Raw genomic sequence first — 20,608 nt, forward strand, 5'->3', positions numbered from 1 at the left:
CACTGCTAGAACTGCCTCCATTTTATACTGGTCCCTGGGGCAGAGCTTGGAGCAAGTCCTTCCCTGGTGTATTCATCAGGCTTCTCCAGAGAAACAGAACCAGTGGTGTGTGTGTGTGTGTGTGTGTGTGTGTGTGTGTGTGTGTGTTTGTATATGTATATATAGATTACATACACAGATTTATTGTAAGAGATTGGGTCACATGATTATGGAGGCAGGCACGTCCCAAGGTCTGCAAGGTGAGCGGGCAAGCTGAGACCCAGAAGAGCCAATGCTGTAGTCCTGGTCTGAAGGCCAGCAGGCTCAAGACCTAGGAAGAGCCAGTGGTTCAGTTTGAATCCAAGAGCAGGAAAAAGGCAATGTCTCAGTTTGAAGGCAGTCAAACAGGAAGAATTCTCTCCTACTTGAAGGAGGGTCAACCTTTTTGTTCTATTCAGACCATCAACTGATTGGATAAGGCCCACCCACATAAGGGGGGTACAATCTACTTTACCCTGTCTACTGATTTCAATGTTAATATCACCCGGAAACAACCTCACAGAATACCAAGTGTCTGGGCACCCTGAGCCCAGTCAAGTTGATACATAAAATTAACCATCAGACCTGGTATGTGGGCAAGTCAAAGCAGTTGTTACCAGCAGCATTTCTGGAGGACAAAGAGATGATTTTCTTGTTCTAGCAATAGGGTCTACTTTTTACAAATATCTCACTGTAACAGATCCACAGCAGAGTTTATGGTGTACAGAATAATAATCCTTTATTTACTCATTGGCACTCATTGCACTTATAAATCACTGCTTGAATACGCACTATCTTATATAATCCTTGTATTCCTCCAATGACGGTATTCTTATCCCTACTTTGTAGATATAAAAACCAAGGTTTATAGAAGTTGAGTAGTTTGCCTAAGTTCATACAGCATTACAAGATTGGAAACATGCAGTCTTGCTTCACAAACTATACTCTTAATCACGATGCTCTATAATTTTTTCATACATTTAATATTTTCATTAGTAATGGGGATTAAACGATACGTAAGGCTTAGCTCAGTGTGTGGTACACGATAAGATCTCAACAAACCTTACTTGTTATTAGTTGTTGTAATATTCAGTATACATGTCTATGTTTTTCTGTATAAAATAGACTGAAAAAGTAAACATTTTTAGCAGGTAGGAAAACTAGAATTCAGACCCCAGTCTTTTGCTTCCGAGGCCCCAAACTCAGGGTTTTCCACTACAACACAGATGCAAAAAGAATATATATATATATATATTTACCTCTATGGTGTCTAAATGGTGAGTAGATATACTGTATCTCATGGTTTTTTTTAAGTACTTTTTGTCACTGAGGCAAATGCTTAAATCACCATTTAATCCAGAGCATGCATTATAGAGTCTTGTTTACAAAAACGTTGTCATAAAAGAAATGGCTTGTTAATCTTCTGCAAATCACAGGTAGTGAATATGTGTCAACCCTTCCCAGGTGGTAAAAGGTAGTTAAGATGCACGGACTTCACTTGCCAGGGGTTGCCAGCAGGCTGCCAGCAGGTTGCCAGCAGGTTACCAGCAAGTCACATTATCAGGCTTAGATTTCCTCGTACAGGCTGTATTAGCGTGCATATGAATGCTTCAGTGCTGTGTGAGGACTTATTTGTTTCAAGGCTGGTTTCTGTGTTGGTGAAAATTATGTCTGAGAGATGGACTGAAACAAAACCAGGCGCTGGACGGTTCTGCCTCCTGTTTACTACAGCTTTATTTGTTCTTTGCTTATAGAGCTGTTGCTTCCCAATGATGGATGGCCTGAGAGCGGAGGACCTCCTCCTCCACCACATTCCATTCTGGAATTGGGACTTGAAGATTACAGCCACAGGTATCGATAAAATGATATACCATAGGGGCTTCCCTGGTGGCGCAGTGGTTGAGAGTCTGCCTGCCGATGCAGGGGACACGGGTTCGTGCCCCGGTCTGGGAAGGTCCCACATGCTACGGAGTGGCTGGGCCCGTGAGCCATGGTCTCTGAGCCTGCGCGTCCGGAGCCTGTGTTCCGCAACGGGAGAGGCCACAATAGTGAGAGGCCCGCGTACTGCAAAAAAAAAAAAAAAAGAAAAAGAAAAAAAAAATATATATATATACACACACATATATATATATATACACACACACACACACACACACATATATATATATATATATATATATATATATATATATATACCATAAATATTCTCCGGTATGGTTTTTCTGGGAAAACCCAGCAACCTTATTGTAACTCTATTTCTTTCCAGGATGGAAATCTCATAGTATCTGTAATTCCTTTCCAGCGAAAACTTCTCATAGCAAATATTAATACCTCAGATTATTCATTTTTGCTTCCTGGAATTTAAGATTCATCATATCTTATTAAAATATATCAGAAAATTGATGAATTTTCTTTTACCAAGTTAAAAACCAGAGAGGTGGAACTCAAAAACAAAACAAGTTATATGGGAAGGTATGAAACAAAACTGAGAAGACATAAAGCTTTTTTTTTCTTTCTTATTTGTAATTGGCAAACCCTAAAGGTATTTTAAAAATAGATGTTCCAAGAAAGTTAATGGAATCTAAAAATTAAAGCAGCACCATATATAATCTAAACTATTGAAAAGAGTGCCCAATATTATATCCATTCTGTAATAGAAACCAAAAAATTAATATTTTTTAGAATCACACAAGCATGAGAGAGAGAGATTTACTAACATACACACCATTTGACTAGTAGAATTCATAGATTTTGTTCTTCTGATGAGTTTTAAAAATCATTAACTTGTCCCTTTGCTGTTTTCTGTATTTATTATGGCTGTTAAAAACTGGATATTTCATTCCATTCTTGTCCCATGATAATCCCGTGAAGTTTTTTCATTTTTCTTGCAGCAATGCTGTTTTCTTTCAAACATCACTATTATGGTTTTTGTTTTGTTTTGTTTTTTACAATTTGCTAAAAATAAAACAATACAACAAGAGTACAGCTAACTCTATTAGCCAGAAGCTTACCTATATTTAGCTATCTCCGACTCCTCCCTTTTTTTTTTTTCTTTTTTTTTTTGTGGTATGCGGGCCTCTCACTGCTGTGGCCTCTCCCATTGCGGAGCACAGGCTCTGGACGCGCAGGCTCAGCGGCCATGGCTCACGGGCCCAGCTGCTCCGCGGCATGTGGGATCCTCCTAGACTGGGGCACGAACCCGTGGCCCCCTGCATCGGCAGGCGGACTCCCAACCACTGCGCCACCAGGGAAGCCCGACTCCTACATTTTTGAAGTCAACTTTTTTACTCAAATACAATTTCTTGAACTAGGTTGATAATCACAGTAATATTCTAGATCAGTATCTCTGGGGGGTTCTTGAGCAAAAGTCTGGACCTTTTAAATTTTGCATGCTTATTTGCTTTGCTTGCCTCAATCCTGAATCAAAAATGACAGTTTGGTAACATTAAAAAATCCATTTTAGGACTTGAGGACATGGGGAGGAGGAAGGGTAAGCTGGGACGAAGCGAGAGAGTAGCGTGGACTTATATATACTACCAAATGTAAAATAGATAGCTAGTGAGAAGCAGCCACATAGCATAGGGAGATCAGCTCTGTGCTTTGTAACCACCTAGAGGGGTGGGAGAGGGTGGGAGGGAGGGAGACGCAAGAGGGAAGAGATATGGGGATATATGTATATGTATAGCTGATTCACTTTGTTATAAAGCAGAAACTAACACACCATTGTAAAGCAATTATACTCCAATAAAGATGTTAAAAAAAATCCATTTTAAAAATAATTTCACTCATCCTACCTTACTGTTTACCCAGGGTATATGCACAGAACTGCTGGAATAGTGCAGAGATAAATCAGATATAAACCTGTGATATTGTATTCATAATAAGATAAATGTATTTGGCCTTAATCCCATTTCTGGCACTGACCCCTAAAAACCTTGGAATTCTCTACTTATTGAGACTGATTAAGGTGTCATGTTATGTTAATGAAGGGGCTGGTTGCTAGTGGAGACCATCTTGTGCTTAGAGGGTTGGAACTTTCAATCCCATCCAGAGAGATGGGCCTTGAATCAGTTGACAGTGGCCAGTGATTTAATCAATCTTGCCTCTGTAATGAAGCCTCCATAAGAACCCAAAAGGACAGGGTTTGGAGACCTTCTGGGTTGGTGAACATGTGGAGATGCGGGGAGAGGGGCACACTCAGGGGGCATAGAAGCTCAGAGCCTTTTCTTACATACTTTGCCCTGGGCAGCTCTACATACGGCGGTTCCTGAGTTATTTTCTTTTACAGTAAACCAGTGATATAGTAAGTAACACATTTCTCTGAGTTCTGAGAGCCACTATCAAAAACGTAATCGAACCTAAGGAGGGGTCTAGGGCACCTCTGATTTATAGCCAGTTGGTCAGAAGTAGAGGTAACAACCTGGACTTGTGACTGGTGTCTGAAGTTCAAGAAGGGGTCTGTGGAGCCTCCAATCTATAGCCCATCAGTGTGAAGCACAGGTGACAACCTGAGCTGGAAACTGGCATCTGAAGTGGAGTATGGGGGGCAGTCGTATAGGACTGAGCACTCAACCTGTGGGATCTGATGCAATCTCCAGGTAGATAGTGTCAGAATTTAGTTGAGTTCTCCAAAACCCTGCTGCTGTCCTAGAATTACTGGAAGTATGGGAGAACTCCTCGCCCCACCCCCCAACACTTGTTAAAATTGGGTCCAAGAGCCCAAAAGGAAACCCTAGCCTCAAGACGATGGTAGGCTAATAGGTAAAAGGGACAAACGAGAACACAGGGTACAAAATGATATTTACCAGAAGACATAGATAAAACGCCCTGAGCTGCTGAGGCAGAGAAAGGAGAGTATTCCCAAGTACAGGAAGCAGGGAGAATGTTAGGGGGAAAAGTGATACTTGAGCTGAACCCTAAAATATGAATAGAAGCATGGACATGAAAAGAGCCCTAGAAGGAAGAGAATTTCAGAGAGAGGCAAAGGCAGAAGGAACAGATGGAGGTAGGAAAGTAAGTTGATTTGTGCAACTTCTGTCATGGCTGATTGGCCAGATGATCACGCCCAAAATGCAAGGATAAGGAAATCAGACTTCATTTGGTAGATAGTAAAATCTTACTGTGGGAGTTCAGCAGATAAGATTGGGTTTTAGTTGTGTACAACAAGGATTATAATTTTTGTGACTTTCTGTTTGAATAAAACAAAAAAAAAAAGCAAAAAAACACAAGGATTAGGTAAATGGAGGAGGGTTGATATCTGCTAGAAGCCAGAGACTCTGTGGATACCTCCTGGGGCCATGGCAGTGAGACTTACTGAGGACCTGTGCTGGGGAGGATGGGGATAAACTTTCTCAGGTGGGAACCTTTCAGGGGACAGAGGTAGTTCAGAGATATTGCAGAGCTAGAATCATTGAGAATTAGCAACTGCCTTTTTGGCTGCTTCCGTGTCACCACATATTTCTTCCCTTCCCTTTTCAGGAAAGCATGTTTCTCCACGATCTTGAAAAACAGCTTATATTGGCTCTCACTGCTGTAAATCTTCATCACATGATGTGAACCAGCAACTTCCTTTTCACCCTCTCCTTCCCTAACTCACTGTGTTTAGGCTTCCATTCTCACCCTTTTCTAGAACTGCTCTTTTTAACATTGACAGTAATCTCCTTTCAATCAAAAGTATAACTTTTTCTCAGTCTTAAGTCTTCTTTTGATCATTGTCATTGACTTGCTCACTCATCCATTCAAAATTATTTATGGAACTCTAAACTTGGTGCCATAGAAGGTCCTGGAATGGATTGGAAGCATCCCTGCCCGCAAGGAATGCAGTGTCCCCTTGAAGAGACAGACACAAAGATAATTAGGAAGCAGTCTGCTGAGCATGAGATACAAAATGTCATTGGAGCCTAGAAGAAAAAGCCACTAACTCTGTCTGTAGGTGTCAGGGAAGGTTTTTTACAGGAGAGGTAGTGTTTGAAAGGTTTCTTGAAGGACAGAAGGGAACTTACTAGGCAGAAAAGAGGTGGGAAGGGCAATTTAGGTTAGGAAAACCAAATGATGGGAGAGGGAAAATGCAGTGTGTTCAACGTGGCTAAAACATACAGTATCTGGGGAAAGAATTTACAAGAAGGGCATTGTCCGCCATGCTCTGTGAGCGCCATGCTTCTCCAGAGAGCAGTGGAGAAGCATTGAAGGCTTTGAAGCCTGACAATATCATGTTAAGTGAGTTCACTTGTGGAGAATAAATGGATAAGGGAAACCATGGACAAGGATACTAGTCTGGGACAACCAGCAAGAGAGGAGAGGGGCTTGAATGAAGGGAGGAGCAGCATAGCTGGAGAGCAAGGGACAGAGTCAGACATTTTTGAAATGGAAGGAACAAATCTAAAGCTTTGAATCTCTCTCTCGCTCTCTCTCTCTCTCCCCCCCCCCCTCCCTCTCTCTCCCTCTCCTAGGATTCTGTGACCTGCACCATCCTGCAAACTGCTGTGTTGCCTAGGTGACCAGCTGCAGTGGGGGTTTGCAGTTGGAAACTTACAGTGGAGGAAGCATTGGAAGGGAGCCAGGAGGGCTGAGCAAAGGAGGCTGTCCTGTCTTAAAAAAAAAAAAAAAGTTAAAAGCCCCCTGAAAGGGAAAAGTGGTGCTTTAAGGGATGGAACCAGTCTTGTGAAACAGAAAACTAGTAATTCATGAGAAGTGAAAAGCAAATTTGATCAAACTAAACTTATGCCTGTACTTTGAACCAAAACAAAATCAGGAACTTACTGAACTTATTTGTACTATTATGTCAATAATTATTTGACAAACATTTAGAATAGGTGTCTAAATTAAAAAATATATATTTATATATTATATATACATATAATATATATTATACATTATATGATATAAGTATATATATTATATACATATTATATATATAAAGGAAATAAATTTTTTACTGTGATGTCTCAGGGAGAGTTTAAGACAAATCAACAGCAGGGAGAATATATGAATTTGATTAACAGTTCAGACAACATTTGGTTATTCCCTACATGTTCATATTTTCCTTCCCTCTTGGTTCTCTCTCAGTTCGGCTCTTTCTGTCTCTCTCACTTTCATACATGTGACCTGCATCTACTCTCATTCAGAGTAGCCAATCATTGAAGCTGATCCATGGCCACCTGAGACTTCAGACACACCCCTGAAAACCTTCCCCTGCCTTTTTATTTCAGACAGTTCTCCTTGAACATTCACAGGGGGTCTTCTATGTCTTTCACATTCCTGATTTGTCACTATATTCAGGACACTGGCATATGTTTCATGCTACCCTTATTTATTCATTATGCAGCCTAATTTGACATTGAATATCATTTCTCTTTGATAGATTCCCTGGTTGTTCATGGGGGAAATACAGTCTTTAGCTAAGACACGTCTTTGGCCTGCTGTCAACTTACAGCTTCCGCTGCAGCCCATTCAGCCATGAGCACTTGCTAACTGCCTTCAAAATTTAAATATGTCATGTTTTATAGTTAATCATTGTGTCACCCTCTCACACCAAAAACTTCCAATATGTAGCATAAAATTACAAACTGTTTTACTAGTCTAATGTATGTGTCTAAGATATTTTCACATTAACCAATTCAGTACTATACTCATTATTCAAGTACATTAGAAGTTCACATTGGCTCCAATCATATCGTGTCTCATATTACACTTCCTTCCTTCCTTCCTTAAATATCTGCCAATCTGATATCAGCCTTGTTTCCATTTTGTACCATGGCAAGAGGGGTCCTTTTATTGAAGGTTTTCGAAGTGTACACTTAGCCATGTTCAAAACAATGGTCACAGAGGTACATATCACCATGATCAATTTAATGGACATACCCAGGTATGCATATGTATATATGTATATATACAAACACATATATGAATATATGTTACATTCATATGTACAAAGCAGCTTTTTATTTTCTTTGATCATCTTTGATGGTGTCTCCACATCATGTTATTGCATTGTCTTCTTGTTTTTTCAATGGGGATGAGGGTAGTTGTTTCTCAAGAGTTTGGGAAAATTTGAATTCTTATTCTTAATTTGTCATGTAATGCCTGGTGTAGTAAAGTATTCTAAAACATTCAAGTGGGGACTTCCCTGGTGGCCCAGTGGTTAAGACTTTGCCTTCCATTGCAGGGGGTGTGGGTTCAATCCCTGGTCAGGGAGCTAAGATCCCACATGCCTCATGGCCAAAAAACCAAAACATAAAACAGAAGCAATATTGTAACAAATTCAATAAAGACCTTAAAAATGGTCCACATCAAAAAAAAAAAAAAAAGAAAAAGAAAAGAAACCAAGCTAATAAATAAATAAATAAAACGATAAAGTGGATTAACCAAAACATTACTCAGTTGGGTAGATTCCCATAGTCTGCCTTGAGCAGAGCACTTTAAATGCAGCGTGAGCTGTTTTAATGAGGAAAATTCATGTTGGTTCTAAACCTCCTCCCTAAAGGTATTCATTACAACATGTGACATCTATTTTGATTAACCCTTTAATTTTCTTTTCTTTCACGATATGAACCACTGTTGAAACAAAAAAGTAACCTAAAATGCAAGCTGCATGAGAGAGGGTGCATGAAACTACAGTAAGAGGGAAAAGTCTGATTTCTGTGGGCTCAAGATCAGCAACAACCTGTGTCCCAGGCTGGCCACCATTTTAGCCAAAGCTTTTGTAGCTCTGGGAAGAGTTCAAGAAACCACAATCTGGTCCTGGCTTTGGCACTGGCCAGCTGTGTGACCTTGGAACATCAGTCTCCTCTTTGGGCCTCAGTGTCTTATCTACAAGATGAAGAGTTAGATGAGGTGACCTTTAAGGTCTTCCAGCTCTTAAATTCACTGGTTCCATGAAGGCCATGAGTCTCTCTGACACTAAAACCATGTCATCACAAGAGATCAAAGGATGAAAAACTAAGTGCAAATAAAGGTCGAGTAACACATTTAAAGGCAAGTGCTTCCAAAATATCAAGGCTCAGGGGGAAGCTCATATGCACCATGGCATCTCATAATTCTTCTTTAAAGTGGGCTAAAACAATTAAAATATTTCTATTATGCCAAGTCAGTGTCAACAGCACTAGCAGGTCAGGATTTTTGTTTACAATTGACATATTTGTCCACTATCACTAGATACCACATCTAATATGCTTTATGTCGGTAGCTTTCTTTATTGAGCATGTAGCCAGACACAAAGAAAGAAGCCAAAAAAAAAAAAAAAAGAAAGAAAGAAAGAAAAGAAGCACCTTCATAATTCTAAAGAGTTGATTTAAGCTTCTTGAGGAAATTTTCATGAAAAAATGTACAGTTGTCCCTTGGTATCCATGAGGAATTTGTTCCAGGACCCCCGCAATATTATTGCTGCAAGGCAATACTAAATATACATGACTAATAAGTTTCAAGAAAAGATTAAACTTATTTTGGTGTATTTGGTTAAGAAATCGAGATACCCAGTACATTTTATAAGGATTCTCATTCGTGACAGTTGAATTTGGGGGTTATTTTATTTTTTACAATGTCAAATCCCAACTGTTTGAAAAGAATTCAACCTCAGTAGTTTCAGATTTACCAAGGACACTTGATTTGAGTTTTTACTGTATTTAAGACTAAAGTTGTGTTGAAACGAGCTACCATATTTACTTTGTAAATACATGTACCAAGGGAGAGTACCAAGGGAGAAAGTGGCTGTAATTTAATTCATGAAAAGTATATAAATATAATTTATTTCTAGATCAAGAAATGAGGCATTGTCTGTAATTCCCTTATATAATCTCCTCCATCCTCAAGCAAAATAAATAAAATATTCATCAGAAATGGAATTCTTTGAGATTACAAGTACTAGGAAGCCTATAATGGGCATTTGATGTATCTTTTGTCTAAATTGTCAGCTGTGCTTTTCCTGTTACTTCCTGTTGGTATTATTGATGAGCAGACTATTTGCTCAGCATTAACATTAGTTTTAGAAAATAGACCTAAATGGAGTAGAAAACCAAACTATGGCAGCCATTAGTCATTCAACAGAATGGTTTTCTAGAAAGGATACAACCCTTACACTTGTTTTTAAAGGAAGGGCGTTCTTAGCCCACAGATCTCTCTCTTTTTTCTTTTTTTTTTACATCTTTATTGGAGTATAATTGCTTTACAATGGTGTGTTAGTTTCTGCTCTATAACAAAGTGAGTCAGTTATACATATACATATGTTCCCATATCTCCTCACTCTTGCATCTCCCTCCTTCCCACCCCCCCATCCCACCCCACTAGGTGCTCACAAAGCACCGAGCTGATCTCCCTGTGCTGTGCGGCTGCTTCCCACTAGCTATCTATTTTACGTTTGGTAGTGTATATATGTCCATGCCACTCTCTCGCTTTGTCACAGCTTACCCAGATCTCTCTTAACCTGCCTTTAGGCTCTGCTAGTGTCTAGTGACATCCTTTGAAGCGCCAGTGCTTTGTGGGTTTGCTTTACCCACTTAAAGTTATATATTGTATAGCAGGATCCCAATTAGCAGAAATCAGTGAAGAGGAAAACATGATATTAGCCAGAGAATATTATTTGAATTGCAGAATATGATAAAATGCATGAAAACAGAGTTGCTATATCTCGAAAAGAAACCTGAGGTTCACAAAGTGGTTGAAAATGCCTGGTTGGAAGCCGCAGAGGGAGTGATGAGGGTCTGTATTCAAAATGAGAACTGCTGAATAAAAAATAAGATTTTATTCTAAGCCTAAATATGGCGTATGGCTTCTTTCTGCAGCCCTGGAGTGGATTCAGCAGTATTTTTTCCAGATCAGCGCCTCAACTTTAGATCTGTGACACCAGCCAGGCAGCCTGAATCAATGAATCTGAAAGCCTCCAAGAGCATGGACCTTGGTAAGTGAGGGTGAGGTGACATCCAGATCAACTGTCCAGCCTCAGCCCATCTATCTTCTTGAATGTCCTGCCGTTGTTTCTCCAACTCCAACCTTAGGGGGCAGGGTTTGCTGAAGCTTGGAAGAGGGGATATTGGTCATCCTATCTTCCTGTCTCCTCTCACACATTTAATCGTAATTACCCCTTTTTAAAAGAGAGATAAGTGACATTTTTATATATAGCTCAGAAAAATAGGAGTATTCCTTCTGGAGGATCTGAATGCCATAAGCATCTTTAACTCACCTGCCTTTGCATTTGTACTCTCACCTCTGCTAGTGTTCTTCTGTTTCTCATGTACATACCTGTTGCAGGGCCTGGGAAGTTAAGGCAGTATAATGAATCCTCTTCTACAGGGCATCCCATCTCTCTGTGCAATGGATGGGGATGGCGGCAGTGGAGAAGATCTATCTCTTTAAGTGCCCATCCCCAAATCCTGTAATACCAGAGGGAAGAGGGGTCCCTGGGTTTGCCAGATTGAGGGAGTCAAGGTACCTTGGTTTCGTGCCCAGACAACCTCAGTGAGATTCTGAGTCCTACAAGGAATTTCTGGGTGATTGTTGGCTGCCAGGGCAGAGCAAGGGCCCCTGCAAACTCTGCTCTTCAGGCCCTGGAATGTGAGATCCTGGAAGACATCTAAGATACCCAAGCACATTGTTGCACTCCCGTGGGTCCTTAGAGAGAGAGAACTATTGGAATAGGATGCTGGTGCAAAATAAATTCTCAGCAAAATATTCACTGCTTCCTGAATGCTCAGAGGCCAAGCTTTGCCAATGTTTTTGTTTGTTTGTTTGTTTTCCGAGGCATATTACATATTTCATTAGTAACACCAAGAAAATGGAATAATCAAAACTGTGTGTTCCATGAAACAATCTGATAAATAGTGCTTATCTGTTACTCATTTATAGGAGTTCAAAAAGATGTTCAGTCATGATGAAAAAAGAGAAATTGATTCTATTTTCTATAAATTAACTAGATCGCTGGGATACATTTGCTCTAATCACCTATAGTAAGAGACTGACAGAAAGCCTTAATAAGGAAGCTGTCTTGAGCACTGGTCAAAAGGGTATTTTCTCAAGCGTGAACCTCTGACCAAAGGAATAATGTGTGACAGTGACACAGATTACTACTAATAATTTAAGGGGCAATTTGTTTTTATAGAGTGCTTGATAAATATTTCCTGTTCTGTCTTCCCAATTTCTCTATAAAAAAGATGAATGGGTAAAAACTGCTCTTAATTTGGGGTGAGAAATATATTACTCTTTTCCTCATTTAATTAAAAAAAAAGTAGCCAGTAGTACAGTTTTTAAAAGTCTCTGCAAAAGAAAAAAATAGCATCCATTTTAAGAAAGAAGAAAATTATATCAGTTCCATAAAAACAAAACCTAAGCCATGTCCAGAAACAGTTTTTCTGTTTACATTTTTTGTTACAGAAAATTTTGTTTCTGAGAAATGTTCTCGTTTAGATTGAAATAGCCCTTGCAAAATATTAATAGTTAGCAGTCACCCTTTGCATTTTATTGTACTTATAACATAAATGACAATAGTAATGTTTGTTCAATTTTACATAGTTGGGCAAAGGTCATGAGCTATTTTCTTCGGGATACAGGTATCAAACTAAAAGCATTGGCTTAAATGCACCATACAGCACAAGTGGTAAAATATGCTATAAAAACATTTTGTAAGAAACTATCAAAGTTTGGTCCCTTCCAGGAAAAGCCAAATTAAAGCTAACAGTCTTTCAGAGGGCTCTGAGGTCAACATTCTAGGGCCATTCTGAACCCCTATTCTCAGAACAATTGAGTGAGCTCAATAAATATGTTGGTTTTTCTCAGTGAATAAGCTCAGGTGATACCAGAATGGTAAACATTTGGAAGTGTCTTTCCTGTTTGATTAGATGAAAAAGATATTGTAAGTAGTTTAGTTTTCCAGTTATGGCACTGGGCCAACATAAGAAATTAATATATTTGATAAAAAGCTTGGTGACTATGCTTAGAGGAATTATCCTCTCAGCAGGGTCAAGATCCATTCTTCAAAAAGTTTTTAAAAATTGAGGTATTTAGGTTGAACAGCAAATTAGTGCTATTTGATTATTTTTGACCTAGAAAAACAGCAATTTCATATGTTCAAAATGAAAAAGATAAACCTCCTATTTATTGCATAATTTATGTTGGATATTCCTCCTTTACAAAGCCTTTACACTTCTTCAAAAGCTAATAAGCCTCATCGGTACCTCCTTTGTTTTTATTTGTTTCATTTTTGCTGCTGAGTCTAAGCTAGTATTTTCATTTGCATATTATGTTCAAATTATTTTAAAGGTGAGTGGGTTCCATTTATTTCTTTTCACTTATGTTTCCAAAGACAGACAGTTCTTACTGTGAAAAATAAAGAATTCTCATCCCCATCTCCTTCTTTTATTTCCGAGATACAAACATGATTTTAACATAGTTTGCTATGTATATCCTTATAGAAAATACTCTACCTAATTGCCATTCCATCTATGTACAAACATCTCTGTCACTCTGTTTCTTTATACTAATTGTATAGTGTTACATTATATGAATGAATCTTGATTTACTATTTACTTTTCCCCTTTTGATTAAATTTGGACTTAACTGAGAGTTTGTATCTTTTGGTTTGGATCAGGGGGTTTGGTGCATTTGTATTTCTTATTCTTTATTCTATGATTTGTTTATTCGTATTCTTTGCCGAAAATGTTTCCATTTGTTAATTCTTTTTCATCTTTAGAATATTGTTATGTATGTTATAAATAACTTTTGCAATCTATTATTTGTCTTCTTAGTTTGAGTGTGATATCCTCTACTATAAAAAAGGCTTTAGTCGTATAGTCAAATATTTCCATCTTTTCCTTCATGACTGTTTGGTTTCATTTATTTTCTTGTACATTTAAAGGCTTGGTGGTTTTTTTCCCCATGTTTAGCAATAATTTTATTCATGGTTTATGAGGTGGAAAAAATTTTCTCCATGTAAATAGGCAAATTATTCATAACATTTACTGACTTTTATGTCCTTTCCCCATTAATTTGGAATGCAGCCACATTGAATACTAAATTCCCTTTCATACATAGGGTGATTTCTACACATGCTGTTCTATTGATACATTGGTCTGTCCCATGCCAGTATCACCCTGTTTCAATTGTCATTTGACTACACTGTATTTTGATAACTTATAGAGCTATCTTCCTCTGTTTTTTCTTCTTTGTAAAATTACTTTGGCCCTTCACATGCATTTATTCTCCCACATGAGCTTGAGATCAGCTCATCAAAAATGAATTTAAAGATTAAAGAGGAATGCTTCTACCATGGGTGTGCCCATTAATTTATGATGTTTTCCCTTGGTTCCTGATAGAAATGTTTTGATCAATTTAAACAAGTTTCTTTGTGTTCCTAGCTTCTTGAAAAGTTTTTTATTTGCTCACTTTGTTTAATCAGCAATGCATGCTGAATTTTATTAAGTGATTTTAAGGATCTATACAGGATGATCATGTGTATTTTGTTCTTTATTCTATTAATATAGTGAGTTATTTTAATAGATTCCCCAGTATTGAATCTTTGATTTTTTCTGAATGACTCTAAATTTTTCTGTGCATTTGAAGAAGGTAGAAATGAGTAACAACATTTATCTATGTGATCTAAAATGTAGGTGTAAGACTGATTATAATTTTACTCAGGGTCATTAATTCCTATATATCTAAAAGTTATAGATTTTTTGAGGCTATTCTGCCTCAATATTTGTGGATACTTTTGCTGGCATGCATGTGGCCACATTTAAGTCAGATCAGAAATGATTAAAATGATGAATACAGGGAATTTATTTTTAAATAATTAGATGTAACTATGCTTATTCAAAGGGGTTAGGGTGTCATTTTCTGGGTTTTCCAGAAAATCAATCTTGTCCTACTAATTGTAGACTTTCCTCTATTTATTTAAATTACCAGAATTACTATGTTCAGTCTGGATCCCTTTAATTTGTTCATAATTGAGCTTGTGTGGGTGTTGAGCTGGAAGCTCTCAGGAGCTGAGTAACACAGCTGCCTCTTTGGCCTTTGGCATAGGGTTTTCCCCCAAAGAGCTGACCTTGTTGGCAGCATGCCAGAGAGTCACATTCAAAGACTTTTTGATGAAGCACAAATATCTTCAATATCCAGGCCTGGTGTTTTATGACCCCCTGATACTATTTAAGAATTAGTCTGAATTATTCAGGGAACAGCACTTCAGTATTTTGGCCCATTCCCTGACCTAATCTATAGCCCCATTCAAAGTTAAGTTTAAAACGCTATTTCCCACAAGATTTTTTTTTTCCTGAGAGTTTTCTCTCCTGTTTCAAATTGGCCTCCTACTCCCATTTCAGAGGGGTGTTGTGTAACACAGTTAGAGGAAGGCTGAAGGCAGTGCAGATGGAAGATGCTGACCAGCTGTCCTGCCTCTGTTCAATGAGAGGAAATGAGCTTAAAGTGATGCGTGAGGCATTCGGACGAAATTTGAGGAAGTTTCCTGACAATGCAGGTTGTTAACATTCCACGTCTCATAGTCTCTTAAAACAGTGTGTGTGTCTTGAATGACTATCCCTAAAATCAAGACAATAGATAAATTGATTTTCTTTCAAGATCTGAGATTCAGCCATTTATTTTCTAGTTGCTTGCTGAAATTTGTGTTAAGATAGAAATATTAGTAAACATTCACAGTCGAAGTAAATTATAAATCTGATTTCTCATTTCAACAAAAGATTTGGGTCAAATTTTAAATATAACCCTTTCATACACATCAGGCATTCCTCTCAGAGGGCAGTCAGGTATCTCCAGTATCCAATGGACGATAGGCATGAAAAAAGTTAATTAAACCCATTCTACTGTTCTAATACTTTCTTTTTAAAATTATTTTTTATATAGTGAGGAACCTTCGTATGCATTCTCAGAAATAAGACAAAAATCCTGAACACTGAATACACAGGATAATTTTTATAAAACTGTATATTCTGATAACTGTGATGCTGATTTATCCATTAAAATATATCATATAATGCCATATAATATTTTAACATTTTTAATATAACTTTTTATTTATATCCAGGGATCTTCTTTATTGTCCATCAGTAAGTAATATCTCTGAACATTGTGAAAGCTGAATTGAGTACCACTATTTAAGATATAACTTTGACTTATTAAAAAAAACAAAAACAACAACCTGATTGGTAAAGAAGAATTAATGGTAATACTAAAGGAAAGCATCTACCATCTCTATTAGATGAGGAAGAGTTCAAGGACACAATCAGGGGAATGCCCTAGGCTTTAGGAAGTCAAAATGAAGGAATTACAGAGAATATTTACTCATTGATTAAACAAATGTTTCTTGAGTACCTACTGTGTGCCAGGAGGTGCGTTAAATGCTGAGGATTCAGTAGTAAATGAGAGAAATGGTGCTTGCTGCAGATACCTAGATGACAACCCTAACAAGAAAGGGAAACTCAAGAGTGAAGATCCCCAAAAAGAAGTACTGACATGATGATGATAACTTATCTCAGAGAGAAGAAAAGGGAGAGGCATCTGAAGCACTAGTGTGGCTACTCTAAGAACTAATTGATAAGCTTGGCTGTGTAGAGAAGAGAAAGAGAGAAGCAAAGGGTGTGAAAAAGGAGTAAAAATAATCTAAAAGAATCAATGTAGGAAGAGTTAAGCAGCTGCACACGATGAGGCTTGCAAAACTTTTAAGAGTTAGACAGTCAAGCTATTTTTAGAGCACGAAAAAGAAAGTGTGGTGGACCATTGTTTAGAGCACGTAACAGCTGTCAGGTGGAAAGCAGAGCCACTGGTTCCTGTGTTAATTTTATCTTCATGCACACAAGAGAATGATGTTCACACTGGAAAAGCATGGCTGCCAGCAAGCGGAATTCTAGATGCTTTGTATCCCTGTGCACTAAAAGGACTGTGATTATAAAATGACTATTCCTGATCATTCGAAATTAGGATTAGTCCTCATACTGGAGGACAGGAAGCAGATTACCAATTTTCACAAAGATGATGAATTCCAGAAACAACTGGTGAAACTAGTGATCTCAATGCTGATCCTCAGAGGATTTCTCTTTGTCAAATGAAAAGGAAAATAAAAAAGTGGTCACTAGCCACCTCCATGCTGGGGTCTCTGAAACAACCAGTGTCTGCTTTCCTTTTTGATAGGATTTCTAGACTGATAAATCAGCGAAATATTATAAATGTAGTTTACATTGATCTTAATAAAGGTATTTCCATTTGTTTTCTGATTGAGACTTTTACCAAATTATGCACTAAGCTAGGTATAGCATTAGGATGCCCTTTCCCAAAATGTGCGAATTAAGATGCATTGTCAAAAAAAAAAAAAAAAAAAGAAAAAAAAAAAGATGCATTGTCACTCTGAAAGGAATTAAATAACGTATACTGTAAGACTCTGTACTTGGGCCCTCTTGTTATATTCTAACAAAACAACAGAATTTGATGAATATTGGGTATATATAACTTGGATGAAAACATAAAAAACGTTCTTACCAAATTTTCAATAGATGTTGTCTCAGAGAATTGGGTAGTATGATAGATTGACAGAATTAGCATTCAAATGATTTATTCAGAATTGAAGAAGATAGAATTTATCAAATGATGATGAATTCATTGAACAGCCATTTATTGGATACTTTCTCTATGCCAGTCAAAACCTAGGTAAATAAGATAAAGGCTCCACTCTTACGGTATTGTCATTCTCGTTGGGTAAATAGATGATAAAGTTGCATAGCAGTAAATAAATAATAAAATTTCAGATAGAGATGATTTCTCTGAAGCCAAATTCAGGTAAAGATGAAGACTGGGGAGAGGCAAGCCTATTTTAGATAGGGTGGTGAAGGATAAAGGCAATGTCCTGAAGTCAGGTTAAAAGAAATCAATTGTACGAGCGTAGAGTTTAGGAGACCTGGGATAATAACAGTTACTGAAGGTGTCCCTGTTTTTTAGCTCTTGCCTGACATGGCCACCCCCAAAGCTATTTCCCATGTTACCAGATTAAGAAAGACAGCAGTTCCACTATACCCTGGCCTGGCCATAACCCACCTAGATAGAATGCTGTATTTAATTCTGGCTACAGTATTTTAATAAAGACAAGAATAGAGTAGATGCATCCAGATATTGGTGAGAGGCCTTGAAACCATGTCTGATGAAAAGCAGTGGAAAGAAATAAAGATATCTTGCCTGGAAGAGAGGTGACTTAAGAGACATATGAGAGGGCTTCCTTGGTGACACAGTGGTTAAGAATCCACCTGCCAATGCAGGGGAGATGGGTTCGAGCCCTGGTCCTGGAAGATCCCACATGCCGCGGAGCAACTAAGCCCATGTGCCACAACTACTGAGCCTGCGCTCTAGAGCCTGTGAGCCACAACTACTGAGCCCATACACCACAACTACTGAAGCCCACACACCTAGAGCCCGTCCTCCACAACAAGAGAAGCCACTGCAACGAGAAGCCCACGCACCGCAACTAAGAGTAGCCTCCGCTCGCTGCAACTAGAGAAAGCCTGCACGCAGCAACAAGAACCCAACTCAGCCAAAAATAAATAAATAAATTTTTTAAAAAATAAAGAGACATATGAGAGCTCTCCTTAGATATTTTCATGGCTAATATTGAAAAACTCAAATCTGTTTAAAATCGAATCTCCACCCCATATATATCAAGCAATGATAGCCAAATCTGAAGATACATCAAGTTTACAAGCTTTGAAATCTAGAAAGTTAATAAGGATGGAAAATTAATTCTGGTTTGTGGCATATTTTGTGTGCAAGGAAAGAATAGATATATAAATCGAAACAACTCATGGAGACTGAGAAGAGAAGCAAAATTCATCAGAAAAATAGAAAAGGAGACACTGCATTTTTTGTCTTTAGATAAAAGGTACAGTTTGTTTTTATTTTAATTTTTTAGTGTACCTCAATATGTTTAAACAAAGTAACCATACAGGTTATAACTGAAGTAGGGTGACTAGATGGAAACAGGTTCAATGAGTTTTGAGAAATTACATATCAGAACTCAGGCTGAATTCTTCTCTGGTACGAAAAGAGAAACCAGGAAAACTTAGAATAACTGACTTCACACATCCAAAGCCAGGCCTCTTTCAAAACATTAAGAAAAAGCAACATTTGCATTAACTAAAACATATAATTAAATTTTAGACAGTTACACATTTAAAAATGAAAATAAATTAAGGACTAGTATTACTATTAACTAAATTATAGTGATATGGATCACTTCTCTATACCTTTAATATAACTAGATCATTATATTGAATATAGCAGAATAATGCAGATTCTGTTTAAAATTAATTGGAATAACTATTGGGGTTGGAAGCAAAGGTACATAAATGCTTCTTTCTGTAAAGGACCTCTTTCTCGCCCTGTAATTCCATAGGTATCCTTTTTTTTAATTGAAGCTTAGTTGATTTACAATGTTGGATTAGTTTCAAGTCTACAGCAGAGTGATTCAGTTTTACACATATATATATTCTTTTTCAAATTCTTTTCCATGTGTATTCTTTCTTCTTGCTTTTTAAATTTACAGTCCCTAAGGAATATATTTTCAAGAAGTTCATTTTCAAGACTAATTTGACTTTGTGTTCATTATTACTGTTAGGTAGAGAAGGATGCCTTTTTTTTTTTTTTTTTTTTTGTGGTACGCAGGCCTCTCACTGTTGTGACCTCTCCCGTTGCGGAGCACAGGCTGCGGATGCGCAGGCCCAGCGGCCATGGCTCACGGGCCCAGCCGCTCCGCGGCACATGGGATCCTCCCAGACCGGGGCACGAACCCATGTCCTCTGCATTGGCAGGCGGACTCTCAACCGCTGCGCCACCAGGGAAGCCCCAAGGATGCCTTTTGTGTAGAAATTGTACGTTTATGCTATTCAATACTTTGTGTGTTGTAGGCTTCTCTGAAAGTTGTGGCACCTTCCATCCCACTCTCATGCCCTCTCCCATGAATAAGTGCTGGTAAATACCTTAAACACAGTTGCTCCCATTCACCATTTGTTGCATGAATGACTAAGAGGCACAACTCTCTCATATGCCCCATCAGGAAAAAAAATATCTTTAAAGTAAGGACCATTCCTCTTACATAAAAACACTTAACCTAGTGCCTAGAACATAAGAAGTTCAATGATGTTATTAGTCATAGCAGCAGTAGTGGAGAGGGTCAAGTCAGTAGTGGTATCAGAGGTGAGCCTCTTCATATCCTACACGTATTTTTGTACTTGGTGGCTGACTTGAGCTGCCGGTATAAGTAAATTCTCCTCAAGTCAGTGTTGTGAAATACTGCAGAAAAGGTTGCTGTGGATTTCGTATGTAGATTCTTAATTCAATCATGGAGTCACACATGGTCTCAAATGTTGCCATGGTTTTTCACAAAGATTAGGTTTCTTTAAGCTGGGGTATTGTTTAGTGGCATATGTAGATAAAGTAAAAATTTAGTGTCGGGAAGAGAAACCCAAGGCTCTGTTTTCCCACAAGAAATATAAAGAAAACTATAACATTTGGAAATGTTTATAATTGAACCTTAACCAATGACATTATGCCAATGACAAACCCATGCCAATCTTTCTTAAATTAGCTTCTGTATATTTAGAGCATTATTTGTGCTCCG

General features: G+C 38.0%; 1 protein-coding gene across 2 annotated transcripts in view; it reads left to right on the plus strand.

The window, feature by feature from the left end:
• PARD3B (par-3 family cell polarity regulator beta) overlaps window positions 1-20,608 on the plus strand; it is a 1,049,764-nt gene that overhangs the window by 602,416 nt on the left and 426,740 nt on the right. For both annotated transcript variants that reach the window (XM_081242115.1, XM_081242116.1), the window contains exons 14-15: window positions 1,773-1,869; window positions 10,794-10,909. In XM_081242115.1, the coding sequence (XP_081098241.1) occupies window positions 1,773-1,869; window positions 10,794-10,909 (213 nt within the window). The remainder of the gene's footprint in view (window positions 1-1,772; window positions 1,870-10,793; window positions 10,910-20,608) is intronic.

The sequence above is a fragment of the Mesoplodon bidens genome, assembly GCF_964165515.1.
Source record: "Mesoplodon bidens genome assembly, chromosome: 8".
NCBI lineage: Eukaryota > Metazoa > Chordata > Mammalia > Artiodactyla > Ziphiidae > Mesoplodon > Mesoplodon bidens.